The following is a 14,334-nucleotide window of genomic DNA, read 5'->3' as shown; positions in this document are numbered from 1 at the left end:
ATGTGCTTGATGTGGAAAATATCCCAGTGACCTTTATAGTATCCTATCCTCATGAAACCCCAGCTCTGGTTTGGTTTGCATTTTCAATATATCCCAGCTATTTGGGTTATAAAAAAAGAAAAAAACCTAAGCATCATTATTTTTGAAAGTATGTCCTCGTAATTAAGTCAGCACCATTTAACTAAGTTTAAAAGGCTTTATTGAGCAGAATGAAGTGTAAGGTGCGAAAAGCCTGCATTTAATGCCTCCATATGACAATGAAGGATCTCAGGAGCATACATGACTCATGCAGGTGTGTAAAAGCCAGATTTTTCAGTGTAGTTTGTTAAAGTTGAGCTCCTTTTTCTTCCACATTCAGTTCCATTAAACATGATTGTCTAGTCTTGCATTCTGAAAAGAAAACGGATAACTTCCCTCATTTCTTAAATTTTCACAGTTATTGACTGATTTATTCATCGCATAATCCTGTCAGCTCTAATTGTAAAACATCTTTTCACAAAAAACATAAAACTTCACAAGTTCTTTACATGTTTTTTTGGTGAAAATCTTTATTTTTAAAAGAACTACGACTGCCACGTAAGTGCAATCAAATAACAGCACTGTATTCCCCCTCTGGGATGTGGTGGGCTAAAAGTTGAAATACCTAAACTTTGTACTGCAGTCCATTGTTTGAGTAAATGTACTTGATTATACTTCCACCACTAGAAAACGCGCCGCATACCCAGAACTTGCAATGATTTAGTAGTTGAGAGATGTCTCGGAAACAATGAATAACTGTTGTCCTGCGCTCAACTGAAGAAAAGAAGGCTCAAAAGGATTCTGAGAAAAGCTTTGCCTGGAATCAGCAACATAAATTCATCCGTGCTGCGTTGGGAGAAAAAAAAAACCTTGAGCATCCACATTTGTTCAGAGAAACAGTCCTGAAAAGAACTGCTGGCAGGCACTGACTAGAGAAATTGTTTGCTTTTTTTTTTAACTGTTTGATTTAGTAGATTTAACTGACCAAAGCTGTGGCATTATTTTTGTGGATTTTTCTTTCTTTCTCCAAATAAATGTGATAATGTGTTACACTGGAGAAAACACAAGGCTGGCTTCATTAAAACTAAATCATGTCCATGACTATGCTGATGCAATGTTTAAAAGACATTAGCAGTGCTTTGGTGTAGGTAAGTTGGATGGCAGTGAGAGGTTGGTCGGTCAGTCCGCCCACTGCTTCAATCCAGGCTGAAGAACCTTAACGTCTGCTGGACTTTTTCCTCCTGCGACACCACGACGCTGGCTTTTGGGAATTTGTCTAAAATGCGTGAACAGTTTGGAGTGCGGCAAGTCAGCGTTCCTTTAAGTATCTTTAGTCTCAAAGTTTTTTTATTGCTACAAAAACTAATGACATTTTCCTCAGCTGTAGTTAATTATTTGCAAGATTGCCCTAAATAAGCATTACACACACGCACCTGTTAAACAGCAGCACCCTTTGCTTGTAAGTCATGCTGATGCTCATAGTAGTGAAAGTATGATCAAAGGCACTACATCTACTCATTAGGGTAAATTCTGTTACTAGAAAACTTGACCTATATTAGAATAGCCATTCCACTCAGGAGTAACAATGTAACAATATAAACAATGTAGTAAATGGGATAAAGTAGCATTGTGTTTTGTGGAATCGTGTGGAAGACACAGCGGAAGAGGATTATGAAGAAACTGTTCACGGCGGGCCTTGGATGCAGATTTGTATGGTATGAATCCACAGGCCAGCGCTCAGGCTGAACTGATTTTTATCTAGTTAACGCGACACAGTGAGGTCTTTCAAAAGCCAGAGCTTGACTTCTCTTCACTGAAAAGTGCTGAGTGGAAATACCCTGAAGTGTAAACAATAGCACAGTATAAACAAAATTTTATTTTGAATTTCTTTTCATGTCACTTTTTTTTCCTCTTTTTAATTATGACTGTTCTTACAAACACGGTTGATACAAAACTTGTACTGGAGGCAAGATGACGTCTGAAACATTTCCCCATGCATTTCTAATTCAGTCCTTTTGTATCATATTGTAAACGGCAGAGTTATTTCATATTATTCAAGAACAGATTTGCTTTAAAAATAAAAATAAAATCACTATCTATCTTTCTGAATGCTCTTTGTCTGTAGTAAACTGATCCAGAGAGGCACAGTCAAGATAATTCATCAGAACATTTCCACTAAAAACAAATTTTCTGTGTATCACAATTGTTTCAACGCACAGACGGTAGAGGAAAGGCATCACTGTGTCCTAATGAGGTGTTAATGGGTCTGGAGGAAGAGAGGGGAAGTCCAGGATCTGCAGACAGAACTAGCTGTCCTGCACGGCCTCTTCTGTCCCCTTAATAAGCCGCTTGTGTCCCCTTTTTCCTGCAGGGCCTCGGGGCTTAGCAAAAGCCTGTTTGTGGGTGTGCTGCTTAGGATGGACCTCATCGTACAGAAAGTCGGCCGTCAGTTCATCTCCATCGTCGATCTCCAACTGCAAAAAATAGCCCCACCCCCCAAAAACGGGCTGTATTCAGAAGTTCATTAAAGATATTTCAGCTTGAAGTCTTAGAAATTCCATCAATACTGTAGTCAGGACTTCAGAGGCCCCAGAGGTGGTAAAGTCTTGTCATCTTAAAGAAAATTACTGCTTCAGTATACTTTATTTTTTAACAGTTATGAGATAATTCAGCTGAATAAATCCTAAATCCTGCATGTATGTGTACCAGTAAGATTTAAAATGAAGTAAACACGCTGCATCTAAAACCACCAGACTCAAAAACAATGATCACGATGACATGATCTTAGCAGTAGCTACAACCCATTATGAAACAATGTTATCTAATATACCAACCCACCAGACCCATATCTATCCATCTATTATACCTTTTTAGCGATTTCCAAATGGTAATCTTTCTCCACTTCCTCTAATAGTCTGCTCTTGCAGCTGGAGTACAGCATCCGCTCCTTAATGCTGCAGCTGTAGCCTGGCATGGAATATATGAACACTGGAGACAGGGAAACATTATGAGAGTTAATAAATACACATTTAAGATTCATTAAAGTGTATAGCCTCCACAAATAGAATCGGTATTTGGTCGCACTGCTCACAGTCTTTGTACACAGTGTAGCTTTGTTTTAAATCGTAATATCAAAAGCTTTCAATAAATATCCACAATAAATGTGGTGTCAGTGCCAGTGAGTGTACAGCTGTCTTTCCACAGAAACAAAATGCAGGAGGATTATCAGAGTGCAAGGATCAGTATCATACCGACAGATTCCAGGTAGTCCCCTTCATGGGAGTGTTTGTAAAGGAAGAAGTGGTATCTGGGAGTGTCTCTGGGAACTCTGCAGGGCAAATCTCGAGTTTCTGTCGGGTTAGAGTGGACCAGCTCAATTGTCTCCTTCTCTACATCCAGCCTCTGAAACACAGCGAACAAATGCACGCTAAAAGACCACTCCTCATATTAGTTTTTAAGGAACTCTGAAATATGAGCTAAAGTTGGCTCACCAGCTGCACGTAGTTGATGCGTTTTTGGGCGAGCTGCTGTAGGGCTCTTTTGGCTGCATCCTGTAAGGGAAACGCGAGGCCCTGAAGAGTCTGGTGCTTACTCTCAACGCTGATCTCTGTCGTCACCTGCAGAGGGCAGCAAGCAGAGGGGCATCTGTGTTTTCAAGCTTCTGGAAAACAAAATTCTCAAAGTGTTCAATATGTTCAATAGCAACACTTTCTGTGGCTGCAGGACTTTTGCAAAAAGGATAAGTTGGTATGACCACTGGATCACATTCATTCAGTATTACAGCAGAGTTCATCCACATACCTGTTTAACCCGGCCCTGAAAAGACAACCACAACAGTTATAAGTTCAATGTATGAAACAACCAGTCTGTAGCTCATGTTTCAGAAGAAGCAGCTCACATGCAAAGCTGTGTTGCAATAACGACAGTACGCCTGAAAGCTTGTTGACCTTTTACCTCTGTAATTTTGATCCTCTGGAGCTCCTGCTCAGCTAATGTGAGCGGGGCAGGAGCTGAGCAGGATGACACGTGGTGCTGGTAGCCCAGCAAGCAGATGTCCTCCTAGTGTTGAAAGCACAACAAGCAAGTCTTTTACAGGAAGCTGCCAAAACATGTCATCGGAGAGGTATAAATTTAGCTGGTCCTCACTTCGGTTGTGCCAAATAGCTCGTATTTGATGTGGCCACCGCCAAACTCCTTCTTCACTGTGGCCCGCGTGGCAGCATATAACATCTTTTGTTTCACCTGCAGCCGTCAGAGAGGGAAATGAATGTGCCAGCTTTAAAATCTGAAAGTGTGGAGTTTATGTTAAAGTGGTGGGCCCACATAAATAAGCAAGAATGATCACAGACAGTGCAGAGTTAGTTTAATGGAGATGAGGATCTATTCATTTATTGCTAGGATCTCCTAGCACTGAGATAGCCTTTCACAAATTAGGCATCTTTTTTTTGTAAATAAAGTTTTTTAAAATTGTGTTTCACTTTATTAAACTTAGCTGTGTTTCATGTTTAATAAAGGCCTAATAGTATGCTTCAAATGTCTATATGGAATTATTCAGGTCATTGGGGTTCATTTTTAGAGGTGGCGGAATAGATCCAAATATCAACAGTATTGATACCAGTGCTGGTATTGATACTAGCATGATAGAATTGATGCATGGTATCGGATCAATATCAAAATTTAAGTTAAAAGGATGTTGTGACCTCTGCTTCAGTCTGTCACTACCCTCTACCCGGAGCAATACATCCTCTCATAAAAGCTCAGCAACTCTGTGTTCACGTGGCTTATTTTTTTGGCACAGAATAAAGAAAACTGGTATTTCTTACTGGAGACTGGTCTGGAGACCACGAAATAAAGACCCACTCGTAGCCCAGTGCATTCTGGGAGTCTAGGCGGTACAGGATGTAGCAGGGCTCCTGGTCATCGAGGAGAGGAAGCAGAAAGCGATCATAATCCTGGTCCCAGCTCTTCTCTGGCTCTCTGTAGGCCCCCAGCACCAGCTGCTCTGAAAATCCGACCACTACTCATCACATACCTCAGCACGGCCTTCACACAGCACATTCAGACGCTGTAGTCCACACTCACAGTAAATTTACACGAAGGATTCTTGTTTGTGATTATAAAGCAAGAGGGTGAAGTTGACCTCACTTGTTGCTGGCTAATTATTCAGCAGCATGCTACAGCAGAAGGTGCCTCTCTATTTATAGTACATGAGAAACGTTACATCTGACCAAATGTGTACTCTTTCGCTACTTTCCAACATTTCTGAAACACAACTCATTTTCAGGTCTGTGTAACAATTGCTATAAAATTTCTTAGAGATGAATAGCTTCTTACATTTCCAATCACGTCTCTCTCATTTTCAAAGAGCTAGAGCGCTTTTTTTTTATTTTTATAAACAACTAAAGCATGTGAAGAAAGACAGAACTTAAACTGAAAAGATTAATGGTTTGGTCTGTAAAATTTCAGAAATGTGCTCTCTGAAGCCATCCACTATCATCAGAAAGAGAAAACCGTGAGAAACACGCTCATTATTTCCTTCCTAAGATGGTTAGAATGGTCATATTACAGAAAAGCAGCAATTTCCGATACAAAACTTGGATGTGGGAATAATGCGGACTAAATAACTTCATCCTATATAAAGCCACATGACTATTGTGATTCTGAGAGCCCCAACTGCTATGGAGAAAGAACGAGAAGAGCAACGGCGTGCTAAAAATATCTCTGGCTTCATTTCTGACTGACACAACGATAGCGGGTTAAATCTGTCCGTAGCAGTGACAAACACTCTGAAACGCACACATTAACCCAAAGTCTGATGTTTCTCAGGGGTGCAGGGGGATTTCCTGACTGTCTCTGGGGGCATGCTGCTATTCTGAGCTGTAAAGCATTCCAGCTCTGCACGCACATATTTTCCATCAGCCAGTCTCTCCCATCTCCCCAGATCCATATTAGTATAAAACTGCATTTAAACTATCCACTCGTAGGTGGAGGGCCTCGTCTTTTCTAGTCACTGGTTAGACTCCACCACTACTACAGAGGACACGACTGTGTGCCCTCCTGAGGCAGCAGTGATGAAATCAGCTTGAATGATCGTGTTTCTCTTTTTGACATTGGAACAAACACGAGAGGAGACCGGTGACATGGTTACTGCAGCAGTGTGCAACCGTGTCACGTCACTCCAAAATAGCACACGGAGTCATCCAAACGCTTTAGTCGGGAAGTAAAACAGGCCTGACGCCCTTCTGCTGAGTCTGTCCATCTGTGTCCTTCCAAATATTCAACGTGATAGGCACAGTCCACAAAGATAGCCCCCCCCCCTGAAAAAAAAGGCCCAGAATGCATTCACCTTGAATCAAATTACAGCGTGGCATTGATCAGATACCAAAAACAAGGCGTAAACACATCATGAACATTTCTGTCTGCCTCCATAATCAGCCACCCGGACACCTATTGCCAAACTGACTGTTTCCACAAGCTGCTCAGCTGACACGCTGAGTGACTGCTGTCACACAACAGCTGCCAACAGTCTGCTTTTCCTAGACGTCAGACACGGAGTGTTGCAATTCCCAACTTTGTTTTTTGCTTTCATCCACAGATGACTTGAAGATCTGAGAAACCATCATCAGCTATGAAAAACCCAGAAGGTTGTTAGGAACACATTTACTGCCGATTTCAGGGTAATTCTAAAAGTCCTGCTCAAATGTTTTCAGGCTCGTCGACCCTCCTGGCCTCTAAGAAAAAAAAAGGGAGTCCTTTACAGGAAACAAAGTGTAGCTGTTCATAGATGATCAGGGAGATAACTTATGATTAGTGGTCACAAACAGACGTCAATGATCTAGCCCTCTAGCAATAAGACAAATGATCAACTGCTTACATTTTTCTTTCCATGACTTTCTCCAACTAAAATCATCCTGTGCTTCATCTCAGTTTAGCTGGTTTTCAGACAAACCAGAGCAGCTAAAAGCATCACCTCAGGCTTCAGAATACTGCGATTTACATTTTTAAACATTAAATAGAACTAACAATTTGTTTATGAAAGAAGAAGAAATCTTAGTTGCGTCTGTAGCTCAGTTTCAAAGGAGACAGAAGAAGAGTTTTGGTGTGTTCAAAGAGACACAAAAACAAACACGATGCTTGGTTTAAAATGATAAAATGTCGGTCCTCTTGAGGTTTTTATTTTCGGCATCTCCATTCTACACTGTCCTTGGTCACTCACCGTCTTGGATGCGCACCTTGATGAGGCGCACTGTTCCACCTCTTGCCCTGGCCAAGAACTGCCTCAACTCTGGTGTCACCACAAGTGCAAGAAACATGGCGGGTCAGCTGTGTTTTTCTCCCGCCAGGGGCTGGCTGTAGGATGAAGACACAGAAGCAGGAGACAGAAGTGAAAGCTCCACAGGGCCAGGCCGAAATTATTCAAGTCCAACCAAAGTCCGGCGTGTACGCGTCCTTCGCTTGATCGATGAGTACGAGGACAGAGCTCCTGAAGAAGAGGATCACTGTGCGTCTGGGTTTGTTGAAAGTGTGCGACAGTATGAGAAGGGACATTGCTCAAGTAACTAGGACAGTATCATGTGCACAGAGAGAGAGAGAACCTGATCACCTCTCCTAAATTTAGCTCCCACTGAGTAGCTACGGCCTGTGAACAGCCCACCACACACCAAGACCAAGCAGTGGAGCAAGAGAGCATGACCTCCAGACCTGATTACCAACTTCTGAATGACTGAAGAAGTTATCTTTACAAAGAAAAAGGTAAATATTTACTGCTGCGGGCAAATTATCGGTCACAACGCAGGACTGTGTAGGATGCTGTTGTTTTACCATTAACACATGTGGGACTGAACCATACCAATGCTATACCTATTAGTAGAATTTAACACAAAAACAACAAAATATTATAAACAATTTGAGTTACGGTGTGAAAAACTGCCCATTAATGTCTCAGATTGTGAAAGATGTTTTTGTAGCTCTAAATACCTGGTCACGCCAACAGCACTCTCCTAGTCTGAGAAACATATTTTAAATCTGACAAGTCGAGGCTAAAAATATCTCCAGCTGTTTGTGCTACATCGCATTACACCTGAAAGTCAATCTCAATTCAAAGTTGAAACAAAAATAAAAACCCAGCCCCGCACTAGCTCAAATTCTGTCAGTACGGTGTGCAAACATCATAAAACACCTCATAAAATATATTGTGATTGAAAACGATCAAATTCAACTAATTTTCCTTGTGTCTATTTGAACTGTCCTTCTGGACAAACACGCCAAAGAAAACCCTCGTTAATTGAGTTTAAAGTCATACTTTTGTAAATATATATCTTAATACACTCATCCAGCCATGACTGGTACACCTGCTCAAATGATCATTTACAAAACTTTCTAATGAGCCAGTCAATGCATTTAGGCACATAGACTTGGTGAGGACGACCTGATGCAGATTACAGTGAGCATCAGAATGCATAAGAAACGTGATTTTAAGAGACTGATTGTAGTTTTGTTGTTGTTGGTGGCAGACAGGCTGGTTTTCCCACACAGCCATCTCTAATACAAAACAAACAAAAACGACAATAGGCCTCATAGATACTTGAGGTGAAGGACCAGAATGATTTCAGCTGGCAGGACGGCCAACAGTAACTCAATACAACCAAGGTATGCAGAAGAGCATGTCTGAACACATCACCTTCAAACCTTGAAGCAGATGGCCTACAGCCATCTGTGTAAAGACTACGAAATGTTTCCTGGTGCTTAAGGCTCCTGGTAGTGCCCCTCCACCACAGCCCAATTAAGTATTGCTGCTACACAATGTCAACCCCTTTGTGACCACATCTTATGATAGCTGCCTCCATGATTATAACACACCGTGTCACAAAGCTCAGATCATCTCAAACTGGTTTAAACTGGCCTCCACACCTTTAGGATGTGGTGCAGACAAATGTGCTCCAACTGTGTGATGCCGTCTTTGTAATATGAACCCAAATCTCTACTGATACTGTTTTCAGCACCTTGTTGAATTGATGCAATAAAGAGTTAAGGTTGCTCTGAAGGCAATAAGGGGCTCCAACCTGGTACTACCTAATAAAGTAGGCAGTGATTGAGGAACCCTCCCATTCTAAAAATCCAACTCATTTCAAAATCACAGACACAAAAACCAAAAACAAACTTCTTAGAAACTCTTTAATGTTAAATAGAAAAACATTTATAAAAAAAAGAATGCACAACTGATCATTTCTGTAAAGTCATTATTTACAAATTTCATCTCATTTTTCACACAGGTCCATACGGAGCTGACTGCGATGACCCCTGCTGGTTACTCTGCTTCCCGTCATCATTCATCAATGGTGGGGAGCCAGAATGCCTGAAAGATTAAATATGAACAATTCTGGTTACATTTCATCAATATGAAGCCGTTTGCATGCCAGCAGTACAAAAGAATAAACAGGCTTTTATTTTTTTTTAATTTCTTTTAAATAAATGGATACTGGTAACTATCCCACAGTTCAACCCCAGCATAAAAATTAAGACCAAGCAGAGCTACATTCTCTGGGCTGTTGTCTTTTCAACTAAGCCCACATTGCTGCTTCCACTGACCATGTTAGAGCATGCGCTTGCAAACGTCATGAACTTCGGATTGAACTGCAGGCAGGTAATCGGGCCCGTGTGCTTCCCGTCTAACAAAGCCACCTTCATTCCACTCTCGGCGTTCCACACGTGGATCTTTCCGTCCTCGGAGCCTGAAACAGGTGTGCAGAAATGTGATAAATGTTCAGCCTGTCTCCTATGATCTCACACTGTTTTAACAATTGTCTTAATTTCATTTAAGGTGGATTTTAGTGCAAAATCAAATCTCATTTCTGTTCTGCTAGTCCTGAGTGAGATCAGTATAGAACCTACACTTTTGGTTATGGTGTTAGTGTCTATACGTGTGCCCCACAACCACCACCTTGAAGTCTGTTGATTGTAAATATCACAGGTAATTATTTCTTTCCTGATCAATTAATCTTTCATGATGATCCTCATTAGCAATTGATATCAGACACACACAAACTCATGATGCTGTATATTATATATTAATGTTTTAAGTCCAAGTATGTTCTAACTCTATCCATTACTAATGCTTAATTTCATTCAACATGTCTCTGGTCCCCCACATACAAAAGGTCACACCTTGGATGTTGTTTTCTCTCTTGGCCTTAATATCAGTAATTTATGTGTTAATGATATTCATTTGATTGTTTATTGCTGTGCATTTTTTAAACCTTAGTTTTCCTTTGGACCCAACACCAGTTAAATGTAGAATCGTAAAGCCAGTTATTACTCAGGATGTTGCTCAGAAGTTCTCTCATTTGTTTAATCCATCTTTGCTGAGGGATTGCCCTGATGTTGCTACATGTTTTAATAATCATTGCTCAGTTATTCTTAAAATAGCAGCACCAATAAAACCTGCCTTCATACCACTAACAAAACTCACTTCATGGATAAATGAATCAATTCGTAAATCCAAAAGAAACTGTCGTAAGGTAGAACGGCTGTGGAAATCCACTAACCTCGAGGTTCACAGGCTCCACCTAAGAAAACTTTGGCTGGAATATTTTCCTAATCTTATTTCTTCATATAAGAAAAATTCTAAGGTCCTGTTTGAAACAATAAACTCTTGTCTTTCCTGTGATCCCCACGATACCTGTGTCCTCTAAAGTTGACAATAATTACTTTTTAAATTTTTTTATGATTAAACTCAATGTCAGAGCAAGCAGATCAATCACCAACCTGACTCAGCAACAGTGAATGCAAGAAGTAAAAATGTAAAACTTGTGATCTTAACTGTCACTGTTGTGTATTTGTGACTCGCTAAATAAGCTATCTGCAAACCACCGACTGGACACCATCCATGAAAGTGCTGTGGTGGTATTTTTAAGTGGAAATACACCACGCACTGTGCAGTGCTGCTTGTCATGCATGAATGGCTCTACCTTGCCAGGGCACAAAACCTGCTTTTCCTCACTTTTCCTAGAATCTCGAGAGTGAAATCACTCCCAGCTATGACATCTGACTTTCGAGGTAAATAGAATGCAGAGTCAGCTTTGGGTGTGTGCTGATATTGTGATAGTGTCATTATGACATCAAGGATTTTTTCCCCAGTTATAAAAGAGTGGATTACTACAGTAATAAAGGCACTATTAAATAAAATGTGTTATATATGTTTTTTGTACACAGGTGTCTCTCTATTAAAAATAAGTTGCCCCATCTATTTGTAATAATAATTCCAGCTGCATAAAAACAAAAACAAACAAGCTTTTATTATGGTGTTAAGTATTCAAGGCAATGAGTGGTAAACTGCATGTCGAAAACGTTATTCGATTGGTTTACGCAATTCAGTATTCTACTAATTCTACAAATACATATGCAATAAGGTTAAAAAAACATTAATACTAAAAGTACTGACAATAAGAAAAGAAAAAAAAAATCAAGTTTGCACTGGTGCAACCTGTTAGTAAATCTGGTCTTCAAAATGCAGAATGTGCGCCATGTATCGTTAACAGACTTCAGGGGTACGTTTCTGTACATCTGTTAATTTGCTTATTTACATGCTACTTACATATAAATCAAACTAACAAATATATGGAATAAAAGATTTTATTCTAAACATTAAGGCAAGACAGAAGCGGTCATCTTAACTTACCTATCATAACAAACTGAGAATCAGGAGTGAATGAAGCCTCCAGTGTTACACCTTTACTGTTGTTGTAACCCTGAGTGTACATGAACAGTATATTCAGTTATACATGTTGAATCCATTTTACTGGATTGGTTTTTATTTTTCATATTTAAACACTTGAGCTTTATTTTATCCAGTAATTTTTTGTGTTGTAATAACTTGTCTCTTACCCCAAAGGAGTGAAGCACAGCACCCTTAAAAGCATCTAAGATGCGCAGAGCTCCACCATTAGTAGAGAGAAGAATGAGCTTTCCATCATTGCTAAACTTCAGTCCTGTCCACTCACATGTTCGATCATACTGAAGCTTAAAGGTTGCAAATGGACCCTGTGGACGATAGGTGACCACTCAGTACTTTTCCCCCCAATAAAAAACGAAACAAAAAAAAAAAGTCTCTAATGAATTAATGCCTCTTACCTTATCAAACGACCGCAAATCATAAAGTTTAACCATTTCTGAATTTATTCCAGCAGCAAAAATCAGACCCTCTGGGTCAAATGAGCAAACTGGCTTTCCCTGCAGGTGCATCAGACCCTGAAATTTCAAGGTGACATGATAAAGCCGGTGTCAGTTATACAGCTCTTCTCCAATATTAAACAATAGGTTGCATACAGGTATAACAACATTTGGAGCTCACCTAACTACAACCAAATATACTCACCTGACAGTTGGGTGATCGCAGATCCCACAGTCTGATTGTTTTATCTAATGAGCCAGAAATAAATGTGTCATCCACAGGAGACATGGAGAGAGATGTCACTCTGGTCACAAAACAAACAAAAAAGAAAAAAAAATTACAACAGGGTAACCTTGAATGTAACACTGCAATTCAAACCAAAATAAAATCCAGTTCTCACCTTTTGTTATGCCCCGGAAAGTAGCGGATGTATTTGTTGTCATGAAGGGACAAGTACCGAATAGTGTCTTGGAGAAAAAGACAAACATAATCAAAAAAGGAGGAGAAGCCCACAGCCAAGTTATACATTAAACAAGACAGCAAGAGCAAAACCCAAAACATGTTGTCTTCCACGCGTGAAGTTTATTACAGGTCGATCTGATGAGGAGACTCAACCTTGGGCAAGGCAGTCACTTGTACAGTTAGCTCCTGTATTGGGCAGAATCACAGACCCTCAAACTGTACAAACAACTACCTCAGACCAAAGTGAGCAGTCAGTCCAGCAGTCATCAACTGGATGCAGCAGCCCGTCCACGCCAACCATCGAAACACATATCATCTTACCTTAAATGTGATAACTTCAATGTTAAATGCACAACAAACATGCCTCCTTGTTTACTCCTACACTGCTGTTGTTATTATTTTGACCATGTGAGACATCTTATTACATAAAAAAAAACCTCAAGCCTACTACACTACCAAGCAAAAACTACAAAAAAAACAAAAAAAAACACTTGTGCATCAACATACCATCGATTTTGTTGGAACTGTAGACCACAGTGTTTGCAGCATGTGTGTACCTGATCAGATCCACGCCATACTTTTTACTGTAGAGAGTCCTCTTGGGTCTGCAAACAAACAACCATATGGACTTTTAAAATAACCCCTTTGTCAGTGAAGAAACACACCAAAAACATTTCATTAAAACTGAGCATTGTGCTCTTTATCTTAAGTGTTTATGTACTGCATCAGTTTAAGACAAAATAACTTTACTGTCTCCCGTAGGGGAAATATGGGATGAAGCAGCTGCTGCACGAAACCCTCCCAAAAAACACCACCAACAAAAAGAAAGACAACGCAGCAAAAGGGCACACGGTTCCTAGCAATGAAGGATTTCTCTGTCATTCAGTCATGAGCTTTTACATTTATCGGTGATTATATTTACATAAGCGGACCCTGTAAATCCTACCAGAGATCATCAACACAAACCCATCAAAAACACACACATACTGAGAAGTCCTTTCAACGTTAAGGGTTTGGTTCGAGCAATGTGACTATATATTTATTTGCTAATATAGTGCATAACTGCAGACACTAAATCTAACAGATTTATTGTTAATTTGATGTTGCTTGCACTCGGACAATTTTACGCTGAGCATTAACGCAGTGCAGCACAGGCCTCGCTAGTTAGCATAGCAAATAGCTAACGTCAAAAAACAGCAAAGTAAAAAAAAATAAAATACGGAGAACTCGCTCTTACTTTCCCTCCTGGCAGTCATACAAGACTAGCGAGTCATCGTCGCTGCTGGAAATAATCGTTTCACCATTCGAGCTGAAGTCGAAGCAATTAATTTTGTCTGTGTTTTCGCGAAACACTTTAGCAACCCTGAAGCTCCGCAGCACATTGTCCGTTAGCTTCATGATGGCCTGTCTGTGTCTGAGGGTAAGCGCGCCCTCGTTTTGATTTAAATCGAATCACTAGTGTCACTTGTGTAATCTTTACAAATATATGAGCTGCGGAGATGTGAAAGGGGTCTTTTTTCCTAAAAGAAGGATCTTTCAAACACAGCGACAAATCCCGCCTGGGATACTTCTCTGTCCTCGGCGGAGAGGAGGAGGAGGGAAAAGCGCCGCTTTCGCCACGTCAGTGACGCGCATATATATTCGTCACCTGACAAACTCGGGCCTAGGAAACCACGCGATATTGC

The 14,334-nt window shown here is 40.4% G+C and overlaps 2 protein-coding genes across 3 annotated transcripts; both read right to left on the bottom strand.

The window, feature by feature from the left end:
- Positions 1-1,874: 1,874 nt before the first annotated feature.
- On the bottom strand, positions 1,875-7,574 carry twf2 (twinfilin actin binding protein 2). Of its 2 annotated transcripts, XM_085274415.1 has the most exons (9): positions 7,235-7,572; positions 4,842-5,020; positions 4,165-4,260; positions 3,973-4,077; positions 3,820-3,834; positions 3,510-3,635; positions 3,270-3,420; positions 2,885-3,006; positions 1,875-2,492 (listed from the first exon to the last, which is right to left on the bottom strand). In XM_085274415.1, exons 1-9 carry the CDS (start codon positions 7,329-7,331, stop codon positions 2,325-2,327), a joined length of 1,059 nt encoding a protein of 352 aa, XP_085130541.1. In that variant the 5' UTR covers positions 7,332-7,572; the 3' UTR covers positions 1,875-2,324. The 2 variants fall into 2 exon arrangements, with proteins under 2 accessions (XP_085130541.1, XP_085130542.1); XM_085274416.1 differs by lacking the exon at positions 3,820-3,834 and having other exon boundaries at positions 7,235-7,574.
- A 1,601-nt stretch (positions 7,575-9,175) lies between these two features.
- Positions 9,176-14,304, bottom strand: wdr82 (WD repeat domain 82). The gene is made up of 9 exons (XM_085274418.1): positions 13,887-14,304; positions 13,157-13,254; positions 12,588-12,654; positions 12,392-12,491; positions 12,148-12,264; positions 11,902-12,057; positions 11,696-11,765; positions 9,607-9,749; positions 9,176-9,373 (listed from the first exon to the last, which is right to left on the bottom strand). Exons 1-9 carry the CDS (start codon positions 14,045-14,047, stop codon positions 9,344-9,346), a joined length of 942 nt encoding a protein of 313 aa, XP_085130544.1. The 5' UTR covers positions 14,048-14,304; the 3' UTR covers positions 9,176-9,343.
- Positions 14,305-14,334: the final 30 nt, after the last annotated feature.

This window comes from Mchenga conophoros, linkage group LG5, assembly GCF_057382185.1.
Source record: "Mchenga conophoros isolate Kocher_MC1m ecotype Shallow Benthic linkage group LG5, M_conophoros_male_GT1.1, whole genome shotgun sequence".
Lineage (NCBI taxonomy): Eukaryota > Metazoa > Chordata > Actinopteri > Cichliformes > Cichlidae > Mchenga > Mchenga conophoros.
The sequence above is the reverse complement of the archived record's forward strand: the minus strand, read 5'-3'. Positions and strand labels throughout refer to the sequence as shown.